Source organism: Trichomycterus rosablanca, chromosome 21 (assembly GCF_030014385.1).
Source record: "Trichomycterus rosablanca isolate fTriRos1 chromosome 21, fTriRos1.hap1, whole genome shotgun sequence".
NCBI classification, from domain to species: Eukaryota; Metazoa; Chordata; class Actinopteri; order Siluriformes; family Trichomycteridae; genus Trichomycterus; species Trichomycterus rosablanca.
In genome coordinates, this window is record NC_086008.1 from 13,117,205 (window position 1) to 13,143,407 (window position 26,203).

General features: G+C 41.5%; 2 protein-coding genes across 8 annotated transcripts in view; one reads left to right on the top strand and one right to left on the bottom strand.

The window, feature by feature from the left end:
• The first annotated feature begins 854 nt into the window (after positions 1–854).
• Positions 855–2,837, top strand: LOC134335724 (piggyBac transposable element-derived protein 4-like). The gene is made up of 2 exons (XM_063018317.1): positions 855–929; positions 1,023–2,837. The coding sequence occupies exons 1-2, from the start codon at positions 855–857 to the stop codon at positions 2,835–2,837; spliced, it is 1,890 nt and encodes a 629-aa protein (XP_062874387.1).
• A 10,951-nt stretch (positions 2,838–13,788) lies between these two features.
• zgc:110626 (uncharacterized protein LOC550588 homolog) overlaps positions 13,789–26,203 on the bottom strand; it is a 42,498-nt gene continuing 30,083 nt past the window's right edge. For 3 of the 7 annotated variants that reach the window (XM_063017816.1, XM_063017811.1, XM_063017812.1), the window contains 8 exons: positions 24,148–24,233; positions 21,929–23,602; positions 20,330–20,374; positions 18,604–18,664; positions 18,358–18,505; positions 18,180–18,276; positions 15,443–15,699; positions 13,789–14,182 (listed from right to left, as the gene is read on the bottom strand). In XM_063017816.1, the coding sequence (XP_062873886.1) occupies positions 13,961–14,182; positions 15,443–15,699; positions 18,180–18,276; positions 18,358–18,505; positions 18,604–18,664; positions 20,330–20,374; positions 21,929–22,193 (1,095 nt within the window). In that variant the 5' untranslated portion in view covers positions 22,194–23,602; positions 24,148–24,233 and the 3' untranslated portion in view covers positions 13,789–13,960. The remainder of the gene's footprint in view (positions 14,183–15,442; positions 15,700–18,179; positions 18,277–18,357; positions 18,506–18,603; positions 18,665–20,329; positions 20,375–21,928; positions 23,603–24,147; positions 24,234–26,203) is intronic. The other 4 variants (XM_063017813.1, XM_063017817.1, XM_063017815.1 and 1 more) reach the window with 4 other exon arrangements.

Below are 26,203 nucleotides of genomic sequence, written 5' to 3' on the forward strand. Positions count from 1 at the left end.
TATAAATGGCATCTTTACACATTTTGAAATGCAACAACAATGTTATGTAGTTAGAAGTGTTTATGTTTTTAATCAAATACAACGGAATGTATACAGGGGGCAGTCAGGCTATTCATTTTGCATTTGTGGAGCCAGTATTATCCTTGTTAAATCTTCGAGTTATTTACTGTCAGTATAAATTACTGATACTTTATTTCTGAGCTGTTTAAATGGACATTTATAGAGCAGGTGTCTCTTTCTATGTGCTATTTCAACACCATCACTAAGAAGCTGTTATATTGGCTAGGGTTCATTCAACGTCAGACCACTTGACATTTTCATTGCTGGATTTAAAAAACTGGCGCTTTTTAATACTGAAGAGTTTATAGTCCTTCATAGTTCTCAGCGTGTTGCCTATTTACAACACCAACCCTGTATCTAAAATCAACTCGTATCGATTCGTTAACGAATTTTAACTTCTAATAACTTTAGTTTCGGTTTATTTATATAAAGTTTGAGTCTTCTTGTCGCTCTGTGAGCAGAAAAGAGGTGCGAATTAAAAAAGCCTCGCGGACATTAGCGTGCGCGAGCGTCCATCTGTGAGCGCGGAGAACTGGCAACCCGAGCAGCTGCAGTCGCAAAACGCCCTTACAAAGCAGGACATGCGAGCAGCTTCTGACGTCTGCGGCCACACTGCGCTAACAACGCGTAGAGAAGCCGCCCCGGCACCCACACCATGAGCTTCCGAAGGCTAAAAAAGACCCCCCAAAGAGACCAATGAGTCTCCCGGGTACCGCATTCGAGCCGAATTCGGGGAGTTTTCACCGCGAGGAGGGTAATAAAGGACTCATGCAGGGGCAGCCCGATACCCCGTCATGGCGGCGCGGAAAAGAGGCGAGCTTTTTACGATTTTGGAAACCAGCGCGGACACAGACGGAGAAGAGTGCAGGGTAAACCTGCCCGTGGACCTCAAGTGGTTCGAGTTGCCTTTCCGAGAGCCGGAGTCGGACGAGGAGGAGGAAGAGCCTGAAGAGGAGGAGGAGGAGGAGGACGGCGGCGGCGGCGACGCCGGGGTGAATAACACCACAGCGGCGGAGGAACACGCCGCGGAGTCGTGCGGCTTTGTCGCAGAAGGCGGCTGCAACATTATTTTGGTGACGGGAAACGGGGTCAATCACGACGAGTACGAAGACTCCTACTACACCAACAGCAATAACAACTCCGAAACGGCGTCCACCGATTCCGACATTGATTTCTCCGATTTGGAGGAGGAGGAGCGTCAGGATCTGTTCGGATCGTACGATGAGGACTGCGCGGCTCCTGATTTCTGGGGAGAACCAGACCAGTTGATCACGATCGAGCCGTTTGCCACAGACAGTGGTCCCCAACACACGCTAGGTGATGATGCTGACACTTTGGACTATTTCCGGTTGCTCTTTCCAGATTCATTGTTTGAACACATGGTGGAACAAACAAACAACTACGCCCTCTATCGGCAAAGGAGGAGCGGACGATCAGACACCCACTGGCACCCTACTGACATCAGGGAGATGCGAGCCTATGTGGGTCTGAACGTCCTGATGGGCATCAATCAGCTTCCGGACTACGGAATGTACTGGGCGAGTGATATTTTTATAGGCAATGCTGGGTTTAAGAAAACGATGACCGCCAGACGCTTCGAGAAGCTCACCCAGAACCTGCAGCTGTGCGACCGCCTGTCCGAGCCTTCCAAGGGCGAGCTAGGTTACGACGGCCTATACAAAATCCGCCCGCTGTTAGAAATCGTCGGAAGCACAATCTGGGAGGCCTACGTTCCGAACCGATGCTTGACCGTCGATAAATGTGCCGTTGCGTTAAAGGGGCGCTTCTCTGCGACGCAGTACATGCCGTCGAAGCCTTTGCGGAAAGGCCTGAAGGTCTGGATGCTTTGCGATTCGCGTTCGGGTTACTGCCACCGCGCGCGGTTTTACGTCGGTAAGCCGGGGCACGATGCCGCCGCGAGTTCGGTGGCTCGCCGTGCGGTCACGTCACTGGTGAGAGGGCTCGAGGGTCGCTACCATCACATTTTTATGGACAGCTTTTTCACATCGGTGCCGCTGCTCCAGCAGCTCCTGCGGGACGGCCTTTACGCCTGCGGGCCGACCAACCCCAATCGCTCCGGCTTCCCCGACGCCCTCAAGCCGCGCAACGTGGGCAAGCTAGCACTCGGCGAGTTCTACCAGTGCCAGCGCGGTAATCTAGTAGCCACCGTCACCCGACATGCCAAGGTGGTTAGCTGCCTGTCGACCAACTCGGCACCAGGAATCGTAGGGATCGGGCCAGGCAAGCAGGACGGCGATTGGAGCGACGGGGACTGCGGCAGCTTTTCGGGGCAAGGGATCGCACGGCCACTCCCGCTGCTTTTGTACCAGGAGAACATGCGTGGCGTGGATCTGTGCGACCAGTTAAGAGAGTGCTACCAGGTAGGCAGGCCGTGCAAGAAGTGGTGGCGGTACTTCCTGTGGTTTTACGTCAACTTGTGCATCGTCAACGCGTACATCATCCTGCGCGAGAGTCGCAGCGGTGCGCCTCCACCCGGCTTCAACGGAAAGGAGTTCACACAGAGGCACTTCCGAGTGCGGCTGGCGCAGCAGCTCATCGGGGACTATCAAGGGGCCCGGGGAATGGAACGGGCCGCCCGGAAACGCCACGCCGACTCGCCTCTGGAGTACGGACACAGGTTGGAGCGCATGTCGGAACGTTCGCGCCGCTGCCGGAACTGCACCAACAAAGGCCTGCGTCACGAGAGCGTGTTCGGTTGCAGGGTCTGTAACGTACACCTGTGTAGAGGAGGGTGCTTCAGTGAATTCCATAAATAAGCACAGCTTCCTTTTTTTTTTTAGATTTTCTGCTGTTTATTATAAAGTTTGCCTTTTAATTTGGTTATGCAACATGTAAAATAGTTAGGATGAGGATTTTGTTCCAAAGGTAAATGTTCCAAGTACTGTAATCATTCTTGTAGTTTGATTCAATTAGTTGTAGTTATATAAGGTTAAAGAAATGCACGATTTTTACAAGCATATCAGCAATTATGTTTGCATTAGAATAGAATGATCTGTCTAATTACCTTTCATATTGCCAAGAAAAGGCCTTTTTTATAATTATGAATAAAAATGCATTTTATTGAGAATTAGAAAGAAAATAGAAAACATTTGGGCTCTTAATTTCACAATAGCTGTGCCATTTTTGTGGCTTCTTATGCTTTTTTAAATGCTCCAAGAACTTTCAACTCCTCTCACTTTTTATCTAGTATAAACAGCTACAGAGATCCACACCATTTTTCTGAGAGCCCTTACAAAACGCGTTTACAAAACGCCATGAAATACGTGCATGTCCTAAACTCAAGGGGACACAGCTTGTAGCAATTACAAGGCTGGAAATGGCTCGGTAATCCCAGCAGATGGACAGATTGTTGCCGTTTTAAAGGGACTCCAGCCACCGCAGCAAGACCATCTGTGCCGTAGCAAGCGCAGCCTTTGATATAAGTAGTCTCTTGAATGAGCCACTCTCAGGCAGTATTTCCTTCACTAAATACTAGAGATGGGACGATCGATCGGCTACGAATCGGTATCGGCCGATTTTTAATCAAAGTATGCGATCGGCGATATTTCCTAAAAGTAGCCGATCCGATCGTGTGATATATAAAGACCATGTTAAGTTAACAGCTCAGTGGATTGATCCAGACTTTGAGCTACGAAGCACCAACCATCACATCACCATTCATCAACAATCGTACAGAAACCATCGTGAAAGCTCTTACGATGTAATTTTGCTGATTGTAATATTTACTTTAAAAAGATAATTCAACCCGGTCACATCTGAGTCGATTCTATCAGCACGTTATATAAACTCCTGGTTCACTTTGGTAAATCGTAAGCGGTTCTTACTTGTGATGTAGATGAGAACAGAAGACGTTACAGAGCCAATCCGAGGCAAAAGTTTATTCATTACCAAATTCGTTAGTTCAGGATCATCTGCTGAACTTTTAGAAAACTTTTAGCTCCTTAGACGGAACGAGTCTGACTCGGTTACAGATCTGTGGTAATAGCAGTTGAATTAAGCTTTTTAATTAAGCTTTTTAATGTAAGAGAGTCACACAAAATGTTCTGTAGTAGCTGGTGTTTATTTAAAACCACGACATTTAATTAATAACAGTAAACACGGAGAGATAACTGAGAAGAGAAACTTACGCTTCACATAAAAACGAATCAACTCATGAATCAATGAATCACTTATAGCGATACTGTGAACAAAGCGTCTCTTCTAAAGGCACAAACACACACGCTGCTCCGGTTTATCTTTACTGTGAGGCTCTTTTTAAGTTTATTTACTGCTAATCCCCCCCCCCCCCCCCCCGACTAGTACAAACGGTCAGTGAAAATTAATACATGATGGTTTGAGTAATTTGGACTAGTATCTAAGCCTCTAGAGATGTGTTATACAGAATAGAGTAACAAACAGGAGCTGGTGTTAATATACAGGCATGTTAATGATCTCTCAATGCAAGATAAAGATTTTTAGTAGTATTACATAACTGGTATCAAATCTGATTTAACACACGTTCCATACTGGTTTAATAAATCCTTTTGTTGACTGACACGGCACAAATATCTCACATGAACAGAAGACAAAAACTATATTAACACATGCCACGATCATGTTTTAAACTTTTACTTATCTTGCTTGCTTAATTGGCCTGTTTATTGCATGAATTTCAAGATCAGATAGTGTCAGGGTTGGAATATGCCACTACTTCAAAGCTCTTATATCAGAATAAAAAAATAGTAGTATTAGATATATTACTGCCTGTCACATTTCAATATTGTGTATTAAAGTTTTCCTTGCTATGAATTTATTTCATGGGAAATGTAAGGGCTAGAGTTAGTAGGTTGAGACAGGGTACATTGTCACTAGTATTAAAAAAAGAGGTAGCAATGATTCTAGGTGGCTATAATTTGAGGGAATACATGGGCCCCTATTATAATCAAATATTTTTAAATTGTTTGTGCTTGTAAGTTTCTAAAGTGGTTAAAAAGTGGTTTTTAATGCATTTTCTCCCCTTTTTCTCCCCCTTTAGCACGTCCAATTGCCCGATTGCATCATGCGTCCTCTCCGCCTGTGCCGATCCCTGCTCTGACCGAGGAGATCGAAGCTAGCCCACGCCCCCTCCGACACGTGGGCAGCAAGCCGTATGCATCTCGTCACCCACACATTGACGAGTGCTGTGCCACCTAGCGTTGTGAACGGAGAGACACACCCTAAGAGCACTCTTTCCTCATCTCTGTGTAGGCGCCTCTAATCAGCCAGCAGAGGTCGTGATTGCACCAGTCTGACAGAGAGAGAATCATATCCGGATTAGTCCCGCCCATCTGAACAACAGGCCAATCGTTGTTCATGTGGCCGCTCAGCCTCAGCCGGCAAGGAAGAGCGGAGATTCGATACGATGTATTCGAGATCCCAGCTCTGGTTGCAGCGTGTGTTTTTACCGCTGCGCCACCTGAGCGGCATTAAAGTGGTTAAAATTTAAAATAAAATTTAGTTTATAACCTTATAACTTTTTTACCACAAACTACCATCACTCAGTGCTTTATAAATTTTCTCATTTTCTGTTCTGGTTTGTGTAGTAGTAATATTTTTTACTACATTCTATATTACTACAGAACTACAAATACTACAGCAAAAGTGAAAATCATAAAACTTTAAATAAGACTAGAACAATAAGAACGTATCAAATCCCAAAAAGTAATGCAAAAACTTCTCACTTTGAAATAAAGTAAATATAGACCTGCCCTGCGATGGATTGGCAACCTCTTCATGGTGTGTTACTGCACTGCACCAGTGATTCCATGTAAATTGGACCTTCAGCGACTTATTCTGAAAAATATAACAACATTATATAACCACTGATATAGTATGTATATAGCATGCAAACCAACAATGCATTTACTGGTGGCACAATGGCACAGCATATAGCATGGGTGCCACACAGCTCCAGTATCCTGAAAATCTCAATTCAAACCTCTTTAGTAAGTGCTTTATACAAATTAGGTCAATAGGGTAATAGTGGGTCTAAAGCATGTCTTTGAAACAGTAGTACAAGGTTGGAATACACCATGAAAACACTAGTCCATCTCAGGGCATATCAAATACATTTATTTCACATATTTATTTACCTATACTTACTAGTTCACCTAATACACCTATTTCATTGTTTGTGTGTGTGTGTTAAGGGGGGGGGGGTGTCTTCCCATTATAAACAGCATTCGGCTCTGCTTAGTTGTGATATTCCAAAACCCCATAACAGTAGTAAAAATTACACTAATTCTGCTGCATATGAGGTGCTGCTTCTTTTTAATCAACCGGGAATTTAAAAGGATTATGAAAATAAGTCTTTCTTTTCATCCAGCTTAATCCTGGTCTGGATCAGGTTGGTCACCTCCATTGCATAACTACATAGTGTTACAAATTTTTGTAGATAAATGCACATTTTCTGTTTTCTAATACTGAGGTGGGGGTCCCTGCATTCTGGCTAGACACCTGGCCCCTTAAAACATGTTTGATTCTTGAGCTTTGAAGAATCTTAGCTGTCCTATCAGCTGGCTGTTGAATGCCCGGGGTTTTTAATCTTACAACAAAAATTCACCTTATGCTGTCTGATTGACGCAACTGCATGAGTGGTGGATGGTTCAAGGAGAGCACAGCGTGACGGGTGAGCAAAGATGGTCGTGACTGGACACGTGTCGGAAAGTACACGATAGTCTGCGGATCCCCTTGGTCAGTGCGGAGGTTGTATTGTAAATCACTACAACATTGGGGGAAGCCCAAAAAACCAAAAGAAATCAACTTTGATTGTTCTTTATGACAAAATGACATATTTTAATGTGGACTATCGGTATTATGCAGTTTCTTTAACAGTACTAAACAGTAGATCAGCACTTCTCAGCAACACACATGGTGTAACAAGAAAATGTGTTAAGAATTCACACTACAAGCCGCTCAGGTGGCGCAGCGGTAAAGTACGCTAGCTCACCAGAGTTGGGGTTTCGAATACATCGTATCGAATCTCAGCTCTGCCTTTCCGACTGGTCTGGGCGGCTGCATGAACAACGATTGGCTGTTGTTCGAAGTTAGAGGGTAAGAAAGTCGGATCATAGGTCCTCATAACTGGTGCGACTGCGGCCCCTGCTGGCTGACTGATGGCGCCTGCACAGGGCTGAGGAATAATGCTGATGGGGGTGTGGCCCTCCGTACACAGTGCCCGTCAAGTGTATGAACTCGACTCGTGCAGGTGAAAAATGCAGTCTGTACTGACTGTGCGTACCGGAGGGGGCGTATGTCAGTTGAGACGCGTCCTCAGGCGGTGAAGGGTTGAATCAGTATAGAGGACGCAATCAGGGTAATTGGACACGACTAGACTGGGGGATTAAAAAAAAAACAAGAATTCACACTACATGCTTTAAAGATGAAGAATTGGAGTCAGTGTGTAAAATGGGACTTAAAATATTAAGCTGTTCAGTAATAAGTCTATTTTAATACAAGCGGTGTGTTGTTCACCACTTGCTACCGCAACCGCATGAGCTTTGCTGCTTCGCTGGAGGAGCTCGGCTCTCTCTCCCCCCTGGAGCTGTGCTAAGCCCGGAGCCCCGCCTCTTGGTTAGGGCGTAAAGGAGTGGTTAAGGGTGTCCCGTGGGGAGTCGCTATAGCAACCCCAATCAAAGGCAAGAGAGGGGGTGTTGCCAGCAGGCATGAGCAGTTGTCATGGATACTCGGCCACGGTGGGCGCGCGCACACACACACTGGTGATGGTGCCAGGAACGGGGCAGTGTAGGGTAGCGTGGCACATTTCAGCTCTTTTTAATGAATAATGTGGACTTAGTTGTTTGTTTTGGCTCATTAGACGTTCATATAACTCTAGAAGTAGTTTTTATTAGTTTTATATATTATATTATATTATATTATATTATATTATATTATATTATATTATATATATAATATATATTATCGGCACGGTGGCTAAGTGTGTAGCACTCTCGCCTCACAGCAGAAAGGTCCTGGGTTCGATCCCCAGGTGGAGTTCTGTGCATGTTCTCTCCCCGTGGGTTTCCTCCCACAGTCCAAAAACATGCCACCAGGCTAATTGGAAACACTGAATTGTCCTACAGATACCTCGCCGCTAGATGCACAAACCAGTGCATTGTAGTGCCGGTCCCAAGCCCGGATAAAATAGGGAGGGTTGTGTCAGGAAGGGCATCCGGCGTAAAAACTGTGCCAAATCAATGCGGATCATGATCCGCCGAGAGCCGACCCCGCAACCGAACGGGACAAAGGCCGAGGAAGAAGAAGTATATAATATACAGTGTATCACAAAAGTGAGTACACCCCTCACATTTCTGCAAATATTTCATTATATCTTTTCATGGGACAACACTATAGACATGAAACTTGGATATAACTTAGAGTAGTCAGTGTACAGCTTGTATAGCAGTGTAGATTTACTGTCTTCTGAAAATAACTCAACACACAGCCATTAATGTCTAAATAGCTGCAACATAAGTGAGTACACCCCACAGTGAACATGTCCAAATTGTGCCCAAATGTGTCGTTGTCCCTCCCTGGTGTCATGTGTCAAGGTCCCAGGTGTAAATGGGGAGCAGGGCTGTTAAATTTGGTGTTTTGGGTACAATTCTCTCATACTGGCCACTGGATATTCAACATGGCACCTCATGGCAAAGAACTCTCTGAGGATGTGAGAAATAGAATTGTTGCTCTCCACAAAGATGGCCTGGGCTATAAGAAGATTGCTAACACCCTGAAACTGAGCTACAGCATGGTGGCCAAGGTCATACAGCGGTTTTCCAGGACAGGTTCCACTCGGAACAGGCTTCGCCAGGGTCGACCGAAGAAGTCGAGTCCACGTGTTCGGCGTCATATCCAGAGGTTGGCTTTAAAAAATAGACACATGAGCGCTGCCAGCATCGCTGCAGAGGTTGAAGATGTGGGAGGTCAGCCTGTCAGTGCTCAGACCATACGCCGCACACTGCATCAACTCGGTCTGCATGGTCGTCATCCCAGAAGGAAGCTGACGCACAAGAAAGCCCGCAAACAGTTGGCTGAAGACAAGCAGTCCAAGAACATGGATTACTGGAATGCCCTGTGGTCTGACGAGACCAAGATAAACTTGTTTGGCTCAGATGGTGTCCAGCATGTGTGGCGGCGCCCTGGTGAGAAGTACCGAGACAACTGTATCTTGCCTACAGTCAAGCATGGTGGTGGTAGCATCATGGTCTTGGGCTGCATGAGTGTTGCTGGCACTGGGGAGCTGCAGTTCATTGAGGGGAAACATGAATTCCAACATGTACTGTGACAGTCTGAAACAGAGCATGATCCCCTCCCTTCGAAAACTGGGCCTCATGGCAGTTTTCCAACAGGATAACGACCCCAAACACAACCTCCAAGATGACAACTGCCTTGCTGAGGAAGCTGAAGGTAAAGGTGATGGACTAAACCCAATTGAGCACCTGTGGCGCATCCTCAAGTGGAAGGTGGAGGAGTTCAAGGTGTCTAACATCCACCAGCTCCGTGATGTCATCATGGAGGAGTGGAAGAGGATTCCAGTAGCAACCTGTGCAGCTCTGGTGAATTCCATGCCCAGGAGGGTTAAGGCAGTGATAATAATGGTGGTCACACAAAATATTGACACATTTGGGCACAATTTGGACATGTTCACTGTGGGGTGTACTCACTTATGTTGCCAGCCATTTAGACATTAATGGCTGTGTGTTGAGTTATTTTCAGAAGACAGTAAATCTACACTGCTATACAAGTTGTACACTGACTACTCTAAGTTATATCCAAGTTTCATGTCTATAGTGTTGTCCCATGAAAAGATATAATAAAATATTTGCAGAAATGTGAGGGGTGTACTCACTTTTGTGATACACTGTATATTATATATTAGTTTTATATAGTTTTTACAGTTTATTTTCAAAACATTCAACTTACTTTTAAAGGTTAGCAATATTTATCTATTTATTTATTAGGATTTTATCATCATGTTTTACACACTTTGGTTACATTCATGACAGGACAGGTAGTTACAGGTTACACAAGATTCATCAGTTCACAAGTTTAATGTCAAACACAGTCATGGACAATTTAGTATCACCTATTCACCAGGTGGCTAAGTGTGTAGCACTGTCGCCTCACAGCAAGAAGGTCCTGGGTTCGATCCCCAGGTGGGGCAGTCTGGGTCCTTTCTGTGTGGAGTTTGCATGTTCTCCCCGTGTCTGCGTGGGTTTCCTCCCACAGTCCAAAGACATGCAAGTGAGGTAAATTGGAGACAGTTCACTAACCTCATGAACTGATGAACCTTGTGTATCGATTAACTACCGTTTCTGTCATGAATGTAACAAGAGTGTAAAACATGACGTTAAAATCCTAATAAACAAACACACAAAACGGCTTTGAACAGCGAATCGACTCGTTCACAAACGACACGAGTTAGCAAACTCACTGATTCGCAATGAACCGTGACACATCTGTTTCATTTAAAATATTTGCTGTCGTTACAATATATCATAACCAAATCATCTTTAGGTTGTGTAAAGTTGTTTTGTATAGTGGTCAAATATATACAAAGGGGAAATAAAAGCATGAAATTTAACGCACTAATCCATTACACTTACTACAGGAAAGTGACCTGAGTGCTGTTAAAGCTCAATGTGCTCATCTTACAGTGAGCCTAGTTGAAAAACCCAGGTCAACCACTAGATGAAAATGTAGCTAAAACATTTGTGAAATAGCAGTAATTAATAGTAATGATTTACAAACAAAATCAGTCATATCTGACAGGGCACTGGTCAATTACATGACACACTCGCTTATTTAGATTATTAACATTCGCACCTTGGAGCAATTTGGACCAGCCAAGTCACCTACCAGAGAGTGTTTAGGAGTTTCCTTCAAGAACAGGAAAAGCAGCCAGTAACCAAAGGTAGAGATCAAACCCAGGAATTACTTCAGCCTCTGTACAACCCCTTGTCCTATACATTTATTAATGAGAGTGAAACATATTCTGTTATATATATATATATATATGAATCACAAAGTCTATTAAAATACAATAGAAACATTTTTGAATCATAACTATTACTTCAAAAGGCATAAGCTTAAAAACTTACCTGAAAGTTCATTTTCACCAGGCCAAGAGTTTCCTAAAAACAGACTGTATGTCCCCTTAACATAGTACAGTTTAAAAAATTATAATAAGGTAAGTAATGATTTATCATCAGGTTTGTCATTTTCCAACTCTTTTTTTCTGTTTATGCATTTTCTCCTTTTTCCCTTTTTTTAGCACGTCCAATTGCCCGATTGCGTCATGCTTCCTCTCCACCAATGCCAATCCCTGCTCTGATTGAGGAGAACGAAGCTAACCCACGCCCCCTCCGACACGTGGGCAGCATGCCGTATGCATCTCATGCAGCTCAGCTTTGTGTACGGACAGGACACACCCTGAGAGCACTCTTTTCTCATCTCTGTGCAGGCGCCATCAATCAGCAAGCAGAGGTCGTAATTGCACCAGTCGAGGGAGAGAGACCCCATCCGGGTTAGTCCCGCCCATATCTGAACAAGAGGCCAATCGTTGTTCGCGTGGCCGCTCAGCCTTAGCCGGTAGGCAGAGCTGAGATTCGATACGATGTATTCGAGATACCAGGTCTGGTTCCAGCTTGTGTTTTTACCGCTGCGCCACCTGAGCAGCACATTACTCCAACTCTTAAAAGTAATAAAATCTAAAACATTACAAGACTGGAATAGTTGTAAGCGTTTCCTTTTTTTTAACATATTTTGTAAACACAATCTGATTTTAATAATGAAAATTAATATACACATGTTCTTGAATTTCCTGTCAACCCTGTTACTCTGGTAGCCATTACCCTGCATGATGTGTTAAGTTAATCTCGTCAATAAGGGTACGTTAAAAAAAGAATCATACACCTTACATATGAAAGCTTTTCATACACAACAAGATTGCCTGTACAGAAAACATACCTGCAGGTAAAGAAAATTATATGATCATCCTATAAAGTTATGCATATACAGCTGGGTTTGTTTTTGAAAATGTAAAGGTTAAAGGCATGGTTTTTATCTTTGTTCAATAGGGCTATTATAACTTCACATTAATGTAAGTGCAGATCACAAGACTTTTAGACACTTACGGTGTCCAGCTGCTGTTAAAATATACTGGATTAAGGTCTGGGCAAGCTAGAGGCAAGCGATAAAACACTGATGATAAATCAGACAAGATGGAGAAAAAGGCAAGCACAGTTTAATACAAAAATTACATTTTATTAACCTCCCTGAGAACAAGAGACTAGGGATGATAAAAGTAAATATCATTGCACTCATTTAGTGTAGACAATTTTGTGTTTTCCCCTTTGTTGGGCTGATTTAAGATATACTTTATTTTTGTCATATATACATATACAGATGTACAGTACAATGAAACTCTTTTTTCGCATATCCCAGCTTGTTTGGAAGCTGGGGTCGGAGCGCAGGGTCAGCCTCGTACGGCACCCCTGGAGCAGACAGGGTTAAGGGTCCTTGCTCAAGGACCCAACAGTGGCTGCATAGCAGAGCCTGGATTTGAACCGCCAGTCTTCCGGTTGATAGTCCAAAGCTCGACCCACTAGGCCACCACTGTCCCTTATTATTTAATCTTCCAGTCAGTTTATTTTTGTAAGCAATCAGAGTTCTTATTCACTCAGAAAGATTAGGGATTGCCAGCTACACCAGTATTTTTATTTGTATTTTTTTCAAGATGGCAGCGTGCATAAACTCTGTGCTTTTTGTATTGTATTTATCCAGGATTTTTACCAAGATTTTCAAAGCATCACTGCATGTCTGAAGGTGGCCACAATTATACCACTGCCTAAAAAGACCAGCATCGGCAGCCTCAATGATTACCGGCCAGTCGCTCTGACACCGATTGTCATGAAGTGCTTCGAGAAACTGGTGAAACGTCACATCATGTCCTGCCTCCCACCCACCCTCGACCCACTTCAGTTCGCGTACAGAGCTAACAGATCTGCAATTTCATATTTCACTTTTAATGGGCCAATGTGCAACTTATAATTTAAATGTAAAAATTTACATGGCACATGTGCAATAGCTACTGTTCAGCTTCTGTTTCGTTTGTGCTATTACTATTGTTTGCTGTTGTTTTCTTGCACCGAGGGGGGGGTTGTACTTCAATTTCATTGCGCAAGTGTACAAGTACAATGTGTAATGACAATAAAGGATTCATTCATTCATCATTTAAGTATTATAATAAAGATTATAACAGCAATACACACTTGTAGAGTGTTAAGACAAGTATGAATTCTTACCATTAATTTATCCACTATTAGATTAAATTACTTAACTGATCGCTTACATTTTACAAAAAAGCCCATGCTGCATAGTCAAACTTCTACCCTTTCCTTTCCTAGAAATGCCATAATTAGCTTTACTATAACTTATTAATAATACAGTAGTTGGGGGCCAGTATTCACTTTTTTTGTTAATATACTTCCAGTGCATATATCCACTTTAAATTTACACATTTCTGAATATAAACAAAGGTTATAGATTTAAAAGCATGAGCAAATGAAAATATTTGGATACACACAAAATCCACATTATTGGATTATTACTGGCATTAATGCAAGATTATTGGCAAAAACAACATCAAGGTATCTACTATAAAAATAATTAGCTTTTGCAGCACTGTGGTTCCATTTCTACCCATTTCTCTAGGCAAAAAACTTTTATTCCCTGAAGGCACAAAAGTCCCACTTAAGGACTTTTTAAATCTAATCTTTACATCATCTACATATCTTTTTCACATCCATAAACTGGGGTTTGTTTATACAGGGATTGTGTATGTAAATTAAACTGTCCATAATCACGTCTCTTTTAGCGGTTGGTATGTTCCATGGTTGGTATGTCGAGGAGAAATTGAGAGAGCAGATGTGTTTAATTCTTCCTGTTTGCTGGTCCAGGACTCAATTCTAGCACACACATCTGTTGATGCTACACCTATAGCTTGCTGGGACTCTGAAGCAGGAAAAAGCACCACTGGCAGTTTGATTACTGGATCAGAAGCAAATTTCACATCCAAGTAGACCTGAGGAAGAAGCAGGTATTTTATTAAATTAAACTTTATGCTTGCTCTATGTAGCAGGGCAGCACAGATGGGGGTATACATGTTATTAATTGCATTGTTATCGGTGCCAGGATGTGTTTGCTGACACAATCTTCATGGTTCAGTCCAGCTACAGGTGTAGATTGTAGAAGTGGGTCTTATATGACCTTCTTCTGTACACATAGTTCTTGACATTTAAACAAAAGTTCCACTTTTCACATCAGTCATTAAATACACTGATACACTCATACACTGAATGACGGAATCAATGGAAACTACAATACACAGCACAGCCTATCTTAATAGCTCCCCCTCAAATATGAAAATTCTCGTCCATGTTTTGACAGCCCCTCCCCACCCCCCGCATCCACAGAACTGGTTGGGAGTTCCAAACTCAGTTACATTAGTGGTGTTTTTAGCTGCTTCAGACTTCGACATCTTGGACATCTAATGTAACCAAGCATCTTTGGAGTTTGCTGAGTTTATAAAAAAAGAAATAAACTGTACATAGACAAATTATCGGGAGCATAATACTTAAATGGCTTTTTCTTTTGAGGTGCAGCACAGACTACAGAGAGATGATCACATGTGTAGAGAAGCACACTTTACTTTTGACTATGGAGTCCCCAAAGGGAAAAAAAAATGCACTTAATACGTAAACGCATACATCAAACATTTACAGCACACTACAACACTGTTACACTAACTCATTTAATAGTCTGTGACACGTTTTTCATGGCCGTGAATTAGGTAGGGCCTTGAGTATGTAATGAGTATGAGGATAGATCACTTCTCATGGAAAAAAAAAACCTACTGAATGTGGGATCACATACAAAATGCACCATGCAGTGGATCCTTGGACTTAATGCAGAGAAAGATCAGACTCTGACTCAACTCCTAAAACTCAATGTACTAGCATAAACTAGGAGGTTCACTTTAAGAGTGTATGAAATATATTGAAGTTCAGTAATGTTATTGGTCTAGTTTCCTCCCTGTTAACAGTTTTAAAAAAATATGGCATTTTTTTTCAAGCTTTATTATTAGAACAGCTTTATTTTTAATATTACAAAATATTAAAACGTGACTGCAGTCGACTAGGAAAATTATTTGCTAACTAAATAACGTCAACTATGAGATCAGTATCAAATTATTGAAGGAACTGCAATCAGATAACAGGATTATTGAGTAAATGTGATGTCTTATAGTTGTCAGATTAATCTGTACACACTTATTGCAACTCACCTTGAGTTTGTACTCCACTTTGAGAATCCTGCAGTTGAGGATGGAAACAGGAATATCTGTGGGTATCTTTAATACTTGGGTGATCGTCTGAGTGGTCGATGGCTCAATGGGTTTACCTTCTCTTTTCAACAGCTCTTTGATGCGCAGTTTTCTTTTCTTCCTCGCAAAGAAGCTCTGCTTCTGGTACAAGCAAAACTTGGGTTTGACCGAGCGAGAGCAATTGTTCACCACGCCTATCCTCACCTTTAACTCCTCTCCTGTGGATAGATGCGGTTTTAAATTAAAAAAAACATAGCAGTACATGTTGTGTATGGGTAACAGATGTTGTTATAATAAGTTCAAAGCCATGATGCAAATATAAATTAAACGGTTACAAAAATATGGCCATTTTGACACTAAGACACCTGAGGGACTTCTTCTTCCCTTATTACTGCTGACTACCCTAACAATAATAAGGTAAATCTGCAGTTAAATACTGCATATTAGACAGTGACCACTATAAAGATGTAGGGTGTGTGACCTAGTGAGCTGCCTTGCTGTCTTACTGTCAACATAGGCAGCTGTTTAAGTAGAGAGGATTCTAATAAGTCATTGACTTATGAACCAGGTTATTCGAACGCACTATTTAGACAGCGATTACATCGGTTTTACTAAGCTAACACAGTTAGCATCATGCCATTCAAAGCAATGGGATGAGGTGGCACAACGTGCTAGCATGTCAACTAACATCTCCCTCCGTGTACCGAAAACGGTGAAACTGTCCGTGACAAGCGAGAACTTGCAAATAAATGACACTTGTACACGTTTATACAAATTAAAAACCAATGATAATTTATTTACATTTGAAAATAACTCCGTTCTTTGCTTCGCATGGTCCACCATATTTATGACTTTTTCTGAGAAAAGTCGTGCCGCACTGAATGCTGGGATTGCATTCGTCGCTAAGGAAGCATCGGATGCTCCCTCGTTATTCGCTCAAAATGCCGTTGAAATTTTAAGATATCTTACTAGGGGGCATTTTAAGGCATCTAGGGTTTCAAACAGCCTACTTCTCGAGAGCGCGCATAGGATGACATAAAATGCTGTCTATGTAGAGAGGTCACTAGGTTTTCAAACACACCTGTAGTTAGCTAAGCTACCAATGTTTTTCTACCAAGAATGTAGCACAGTTACAGTGAAGCTATCCTACTAACTACACACCAAAAGTAGCATAATTACACAAAAGTTGACCTAAACAACTTCATGCAGTACTGCTGCTACTACAAAAATGGGGCAGGGGCCGCTCAGGTGGCGCAGCGGTAAAACACACACTGTTCACCAGAGCGGAGATCTCGAATACATCGTATCGAATCTCGGCTCTGCTTTGCCGGCTGAGGCCGAGCGGCTACATGAACAACGATTGGCCTGTTGTACAGATAAGGGGCGGGACTAAAGCCGGATGGGGACTCTCTCTCAGACTAGTGTGATCACGACCTTTGCTGGCTGGTTGGTGGCGCCTGCACGGAGATGAGGAAGGAGTGCGGTAGGGGGTGTGGCCCTCCGTGCACAGCGCTGTACCGCACTGCGCTCGTCAAGTGTAGGTGATAAGATGTTCGATTGCTGTGCGCGTTTCGGAGGGGGCGCGGAGCAGCCTCGTCCTCCCCAATCAGGAGCAGGGACCGGCATTAGTGAGTGGATGATTGACGGGTAGAAATTGGATGCGCTAAAGTGGGAGAAAAAGGGAGAAAATCATTTTAATAAAATGGGGCAGGGGCGCGCCCGGGTGGCGCAGCGGGATATTCCGCTAGCACATCAGCACCGAGTTTCTGAACTCCTCGGTTTGAAACTCGGTGTTGCCACCGATCAGCTGGGCACCATCTGGCGGGCATAATTGACAGTGCCTGCAGCAGATACTACTTGGCCATCGTATCTGCAGGGTGGGGGCCGGACTATGTGTGGGTGGGTGGATCTTCATACGCTGTGTAGGGACCCTGATTAGCCGAAGAGACGCCTGTGCAGAAAGGCTGTACACGTTTCGGAAGAGGCGCGTACAGCGACGTGCTCTCGTTGGATGCAATCTGGTATCTCTCAGGGAGGAAAATGGGGAGAAAATGCATAACAAAAAATGGGGTGGCACTCGGGTGGTGCAGAGTTAAACCACACTAGCTCTCCACACTAGAGCGGACATCTCGAACTTGCAATTTCATATCTCAGCTATGCTACCGGCAGGCCGGGCGTCTATACGGACAATGATTGGCTTGACCATGGGTGGGATTGCTGGAGGGGATTTCTCATGATTGTGCAGGCACCAGAGACGTGGGATGATGGGGATCGGTGAGTGACTCTCAGTGTGCCGTACGGATCTCCATATGAACCCGCCTTGTGCAGGCTCACACACTGCTCTCCTCGGTCAGGAGTGGAGGTCAGCACCAGTCGAGGAAGAAAATGCAATCAGGTAACTTGGTACGACTAGATTGGGAGAAAAACTGGGGAATAATGTAATAAACAATTGTGCATGGGAGCTATAATCCACATCTCATTTACTGGAACACTTTCCTTTTGAAGTTTTACTATTTTCAGCCTGGATGGTATATGGTTATTTATGGTGTAAAAAAACAAACAAACTCCTTTATGTGTTATTAGTGTACAAAATATAGCAGAATGTTTAGCTCTATTGATATAACGTAATAATGAATAAGCCACAATATAGAAATCCCAGTTATTCTAAAGTATAGGAACTACGTCTCTTGGAACTTACCTAGCTGATAAGCCATCTTCTCAGTAAAAATATTCATGGTCACACTCCCTGATGTAAAAAACCTCATTTTCTTCTCTTTGTTCGCATATTGGGGCTTCTGTTAAATAAATGTTAAACATATTTTAATAACCAATACACAGTCTGAGATTCTATTGTGTCATCTGGCCTCATCTCCTACCGTCAGATCAGGTACAGTCATGTCTCCTCGAGGAATATAGCTGAAGGATTCTTTGACCTTGCACTGAATCCACTTTGACCTACACAACTTAGCTTCCAAAAAGTAAACCACTTTTCCATGGGATCCTTTGAAGGATACAGGCATGTCTCTGTAAAGATAAAATAACAGGATAATCCTTAAAAAAAGGTTCAGCATGATTACACAGACTATGATAAACAACCAAACATCAACCGCAATCACACTTACTGGTGGGGAAGCTGAATGGTAAAAGGGTAAACGTGGATTCCAGGCCTGACAACATCTGGGTCTAAAAACAATAAATGGTTTTGTGGTTATAGTTTTTTTTACAGTGATACACTACATTGGCAAAGTATGTGGACACCTGTGCATGTGGTAATAACACTCCTGGTGTTAGTGGTCTCCACTTGTCTGAGTGTCATTGTTGCTGGACGTGAAGGGCTGGCTTGTAACTGACGTTCTAATTCATCCCAAAAGTGTCCAGTTAGGGTGACCATATTCTGGTTTTCAAAAAAGAGGACACTTTGAAAGATGGCAGCATGGTCCAGAAGGACATTCACTGGGTCGAAGGTTTAGTTCCCGGGGGGGTAGGGATGCGGGGGGGGCCTTTTTGGTGATTTAGAAATCCCGGCCGGATGCATTTTTTTATGACCAAAAAAGAGGACATGTCCGGGAAAAAGAGGACATATGGTCACCCTAGTTCAGTGGAGTGGAGGTCAGGGCTCGGTGCATGGCACTGGAGTTTCTCTACGCCAAACTTATCTAATCATGCCTACCTGGATTTTACTTTGTGCACAGAGGCACAGTAATTTTGGAATATATTGTTTTTTTATATACTTGAGTTTATACACCCGTTAGCAATAGGCATACAATAGACCCTTGACTTACAAATTTAATTGGTTAGAAAGGGCTGTTCTTAAGTCAAAATGTTCGTTAGATAAATCTATTTTTCCCATAGAAAATAATGTAAATAGAATTAATCCATGCCAGACCTCCCAAACCCCCCTTACCTAACCTCTCTAATGTCTTAAATGGTCTTTTTTATTATAAATACAAGTATATTTTCCATTAAATCTTAAATTATAGAATAGATATTACTGTAATAAACAATAATAAACAATACACAGTAGTACTGTACTGTACATAAAACACACATCACATTTCAGTACAGTACGTGTACTGTACTATACACCATAATACATTTCCTTCTTTTTATATAAAATGTATCTACCAGAAACAACAATAACTCTCATATTTCTCTATTATTTCCTTCCTTATTTCAATACTGTTGTATTTTGTGGGTGTAATTGCACGAAAGAAAGAATACTTTACTCCGCGATTTCCTTCTTCTCTCTTACTCACTGTCCCCTCTGTCTGATACACAGTGACAGCTACTGGCAGGAGTAATTATACAACAACGAATAGTAATAGATTTGTTCATTTTCTCAGCACTTTCTGTGCACCTTCTTTGAGGTCATTTTAATATTGAATTTTACAAAATATAAAGAAAACACCGGAAAAACACCATCCTCTGTCCGAATGTTCGATCACTGTATATATATATATAGAGAGAGAGAGAGAGAGACGGTTGGCGTCAACTTGTTCGTGACGTCACGTGTTTCGCGAATTTCGATTCATTCGTAATCCGAAATTTGTTCATATGTTAAGTTGAAAACGATCGTTCGTAACCAAAATGTTCGTATGGTAAACCGTTCGTAACTCAAGGGTCTACTGTAGTTAAAATATCTGCACTCAGTTACTAGGAGGGGTGTCCACACACTTTGGCCATATAGTAGGCATATCTTATTTATCTTATAATAATTATAATAATAATGATGACAATAATAATAAAACAGTACTAATCATAAGCAGAAGTAATAATGTTAAGCACTGAAAGATAGTGTAAAGTACTAAAATATTTAGTATTAACATAAAATTACAAGTTGAAACTTACATGACTGCCCAGTCTCATTCGTTAATAGTGCATATCCGTCACGTTCTGCAATTATAGAGACATAATAAAGTACAAAGTGTTAAACATTGTGTTCTTATGCAGATTTTACACTTTAATTCTCATTTTTAAAGCCTAACCGATGAAATCCTGATGAAAGCTTTCCATGCCATATCTTCCTAAAGGCTGAATACCTTATTACACCTTAAAGTTAATGCGCTATGTGACTATAATCCTGATTCGTGTGCATGTTCTAAACCACTTCATACAAGTTTAATAGATGTCCAACATTGTTCTGCCTTTATTAATAGTATTTATTGTATTTACCTCCTATGTTCCATCTATAACAATTTCATTCCTGTAATACAAGGATTCTTGCAAATTCAGTAGTTGTTAAGCTTTAGTCATTTTAATATAAATAAAGGACCAAAAAAAACATTGATTTCTTTAAATAATCTTCTTTTTAATAGGTTTTTCCCCCAAAAATGTTAATCAAAGATCCACTATAAACTGAACAAAAATAATATGAACTAAAATGCACCACAGAAAAAAAATATGACCTTGATGTTCCAAAGCCTTCCAAGTCAATGTTCCTCAACGAGTAAAATAATACCTTCCAGCTTTTCAAACGTTTAGCAATGAGCAAATACATACTAAATTGATAAATAAAAGCTTGAACAATTAAATGGAATATACAGCCTGCATATTTATTATTTATTAAATACTATTTTAGTTAGATATAACACTTTGTCTGCCCCACAGTCTGGGGTCTCTGTTACTGCACATAATGCTTCACAATGCACCACATGTTTAGTGAGACAATGGGCTGTGTTGTTTTTGGATGTAGTGATATATGGCGTCCGTTTTGCATAACTGAATTTTTAGACATATAAACATTTGTAGACATTCCTAAACCCATGTTTTAACAGATGCATGTGAGTTTTTATGCTGTGCCATTTAAAGGATTTGGTTTTGCTGCCTTGCCCTTTACACACAGAGATGTCTAATCACACAAAAGAGACGTTATGGACTGAAGATGAAATCCCTAGATTCCTTTCAATTCTTCTAACAATTGGTTCTTAAAATTGTTAAGATAAGATTCCTTTATTAATCCACATAAGGGAAACCCAAGTGTTACAGCAGCTCCAGTACAGTGCAAGTACAGTAAGTACAGTAAAGAGTAAATACAATAGGGTAGAATAAAATTAAAATAAAAAACTATAAAAATATTGACTGTGTCTTGCAATTACTGTTATTATTATCTTTGAGTTATTGTGTAGACGTGTCAGTGTGAGGACAGCCTGTGTATTCTGTAACATGCAAATGAGGTGAATTGGAGATACTAAAAATTGTCCATGACTGTGGAATCCTAATAAAACAAACAAACCTACTGTCCCAACTTTTTTGGAATTGCAGTTGTATTTCTTTTATGCTGAGCCTTTAGAGTATACCCTGAAATAAATATGTTAACACTGAACTATATATTTATTTAAAATTCACATTTTCACTTATAATGAAACTTTAGGTGATTGATTTAGGTGATGTAGGTTGATTGTATTCTACAGGTACAGGTGTACAGGTGTAAAGCAGGTGTTTATTTACCTTGATTTTTCTGTTGTTGAACGAAGTACTGGGCTAATTTAAAGCATGTCTCTTTATCGTCGTAAACAGTTACGTTCCCTTTTCCGTAATTCTCAGACCACAATACGGACGCTTTTCCTTTAGCTTTGATACAGAAACTGTCGATGTGAATTTCCTTCGTCAACTCTAAATTCACCGTTCCTGAGATGCAGTCCCCAGTCCTGAACGTATTGTTTTCATTGATCTGATCAATAGTTATTGACAGGTTCCTCACTGAAAATGCCATGGCTGCTGCTGGTGGCACCTGCAGGTCAGGGGATCCCGCCGTACTTCACTGCTCTAATGTAGATAGATGTAGTCTTCAAAACGCCTCAGTACTTCCTGTATAAATAAACTGAGGAACTGGAAAAAATTTGGTTTTAAAATGAGTCTAAGCAAAGTCTAACTACGTTTCGTCATTGTCATGCAAAACAATTATTCTGCAGCCACCCAACAAACACACAAGCTTCAAGTTTGAAGAAAACGTTGTACTGTATTTAACGTTGTACTGTGTGTTACATTAAGATTCGCCACAACATAATATTCCCAATTAGGTTTTGATCAAATTTCCTTCTACATGGTGCTGCTTCAGCTTTGAGAACATATGTCTAGACCACTTAAACTAAGACATTTTCATTGATATTGTAAGAAATTTTAAACTTTAAAAATCAGAAAAAGTTGGGACAGCATGGAAAATGCTGAGTTTCTTACATTTACTTTGACTATTATTTAATTTCAGGATGAACCTGATATATTTTATGTTTTATCTGCTCAACTTAATTTCATTTATTAATAAACATCCATTCCTGCATTTTAGGCCTGCAACACATACCAAAGCATTTACCACTTTGTAATGTTTCCATTCCTTTTCACCACACTTAAAAGACGTTTTGGTACAGAGGAGACCAAGTGATTTAGTGTTTCAGCTTTTATTTTGTCCCATTCTTCCTGCAAACACGTCTTAAGATGTGTAACAGTACGGGTCATCGTTGTCGCATTTTTTGTTTCAAAATTCTCCACACATTCTCTATTGGGGACAGGTCAGGACTGCAGGCAGGCCAGGTCAGTACCCGTACCCTCTTCTTCCGCAGCCACGCCTTTGTAATGTGTGCAGCATGTGGTTTTGCATTGTCTTGTTGAAAAGTACATGGACGTCCTTGGAAAAGATGACGTCTCGAAGGCAGCACATGTTGCTCTAAGATCTCAATGTACTTTTCTGCATTAATGCTGCCATCACAGAAGAGTAAATTACCTTTGCCAAGGGCACTGACACAGCCCCATACCATGACAGACCCTGGCTTTTGGACTTGTTGCTGATAACAGTCTGGATGGTGCTTTTCGTCTTCGGTCCAGAGCACACGGCGTCCATCCTAGATGCCTCAGAGCCCAGAGAAGTCGACGCCGCTTCTGGACATGGTTAACGTAAGGCTTCTTTTTTGCACAGTAAAGTTTTAAGTGGCATTTCTGCATGTAACTCTGTATTGTAGTGCTTGACAAAGGTTTGCCAAAGTAATCCCTCACCCATGTGGTTATATCAGCTATTGTTGAGTGGTGGTTCTTGATGCAGTGCCGTCTGAGGTATCGAAGATCACAGGCGTTCAGCTTAAGCTTGCGCCATTGGCCTTTACGCACTGAACTTTGGGATGTGTTGCAGGCCTGAAATGCAGGAATGAATGTTTATTAATAAATAAAATGAAGTTAAGCAGACAACACATGTAAATGTAAATGTATAGAACACTGCATTTTTATTTTATTTGCATTTTCCATACGTTTTGGACTGAATGAGCTCAAATTCCCACAGATACACTTAACTTTCTTGTGGAAAAGAATTTGGAGGCTGCTTGGAAGGGGGTTCACCTCCACAGTTTTAAAAAGAGCTAAGTAAATGTAAAAAGAGCTATGTAAATTTACCATACTCTCACTCACTACTACTTACTAGTATGTTTTTGGGAAGTGGGAGGAAAGTAGATCACAGGGTGGGAACCCATGCAGACATGGGAATAACATATCAAACTCCAAAAGTCATGAACTAGTGGCAAGGTTTAACTCTTGCACTGTGCGACACCAACACCGTGACAATGGGAGCAAAAGCTATCCCCAACATACCTCCTTTCCTTTATATGTACACGTCTTAAAAAAGACAATGGTATGTCTACATGAGTTTCCTCCTGGTATGAGTAAATAGGTAAGTGTATACTGACCTGTGATGGACTGGCACCCTCTTTAAGGCATATTCCTGCCCTGCGCCTAGTGTTTCCAGGTGGTGCCACTTCCACTGCGACCTTGACTAGGATGACACAAGACATGTCAGCATGTAGGGAAAATCGTATGTATTATAATACACAGTAAAATGTTTATATAATCAGATATGACTCCTCATTCACTTTTTAGCCTGTGATTTGTTTACAGTAATTTATAGATTTTAATTTAATTTCAAATAAACAATGAACAAAGAACATTACTGAATATACAATATTACTCAGGATAAGGTAATAGCACAACGAACAACAAGACACCACATACTATTATTAAACAAAGCCATCAAAATTTGGGGTAGTGTAAGTTATAGAACTCAAGCCCCTCACTGATCTGTTTAGTTACTCACTCAGCCACTTACTCACTCACTCACGTTTTAACGTTTCCCCCCCACAAGGGGGAGTTATTGTCACATTCATGCTTTACACCAAGTGTTTTTTTTCCTTAGTAGTACAGAAGTACAAAAATAAGCTTAAGAAGCTAAAATTCCTGGCTGGACTGCTATGTGCAACTTGATATGAAGATCTGATGAGTCAAGTTTGTTTGTTTTTTGGATTTCAACGTCATGTTACTCATTACACAAGATTCATCAGTTCACAAGGTTATATCAAACACAGTCATGGACAATTTAGTCTCTCCAATTCACCTCACTTGCATGTCTTTGGACTGTGGGAGGAAACCGGAGCACCCGGAGGAAACCCACGTGGACATGGGGAGAACATGCAAACTCCACACAGAAAGTACCCTGACCATCCCACCTGGGGATCTAACCCAGGACCTTCTTGCTGTGAGGCGACAGTGCACTTAGCTACGGTGCCACCCGATGAGTCAAGTAATGGGAATATTGTCCATATAGGGCAACTTCAGATCATGAGATTTTCCTACATCTAGACAGTTTTATGTTCAAAAGGACCAAAGGGACAGCTTTAACTCACAATAATTGCTGTCTAACAGTGCAAGATTTATAATAGTAACAAAATAAAGTAAATGGTAATAAACAGCAAGTTAGTAGTAATGAATACTGTAATACTGCAGTCTGGTAAAAAAAAAAAATAATAATAATAATAATAATAAAATGATGACCGTGTAGAGGCCTTTAACAGCAAAAAAAAATAGGAGTTCAAGCACTGATTTTGATTGAGATGGCTTTGCCCGTAATTCATCTAAAAGCTGTACTTTGGGGTTAAGGTCAGAACTCCGTACTGACCACTGGAGCTCCTTCAGGCAAAAATTAGTCATAGTGGACCTTACTTTGTGCACATAAATACAGTCATAAAAGGACCTTTGCTAAAACTGTTCCTACTAAGATGGCAGTTTTTAATTTATTTCATATAATTGATTTTTTAATACATGTAAGCATGTAAGTAAATAATTAGCATGGGCGTCCACATATATTTGGCCATATAGTAAATTTGTACCTTTAGTTCATATATTTTGTACATGAGAAAGTACATGTTCCTTAAAATAATTTAAGGTACATAATACTCTGGTGTACCTTAACCTTTTACGTGCCTACCCATACACCGATCAGCCATAACAGACACCTCCTTGTTTCTACACTCATCATATAGAAGCACTTTGTAGTTCTACAATTACTGACTGTAGTCCATCTGTTTCTCTACATACCTTTTTAGCCTGCTTTCACCCTGTTCTTCAATGGTCAGGACCCCCACAGGACCACCACAGAGCAGGTATTATTTAGGTGGTGGATCATTCTCAGCACTGCAGTGACACTGACATGGTGGTGGTGTGTTAGTGTGTGTTGTGCTGGTATGAGTGGATCAGACGCAGCAGCGCTGCTGGAGTTTTTAAATATCGTGTCCACTCAATGTCCACTCTATTAGACACTCCTACCTAGTTGGTCCACCTTGTAGATGTAAAGTCAGAGACGATCGCTCATCTACTGCTGCTGTTCGAATTGGTTATCTTGTAGACTTTCATCAGTGGTCACAGGACGCTGCCCACGGGGCGCTGTTGGCTGGATATTTTTGGTTGGTAGAC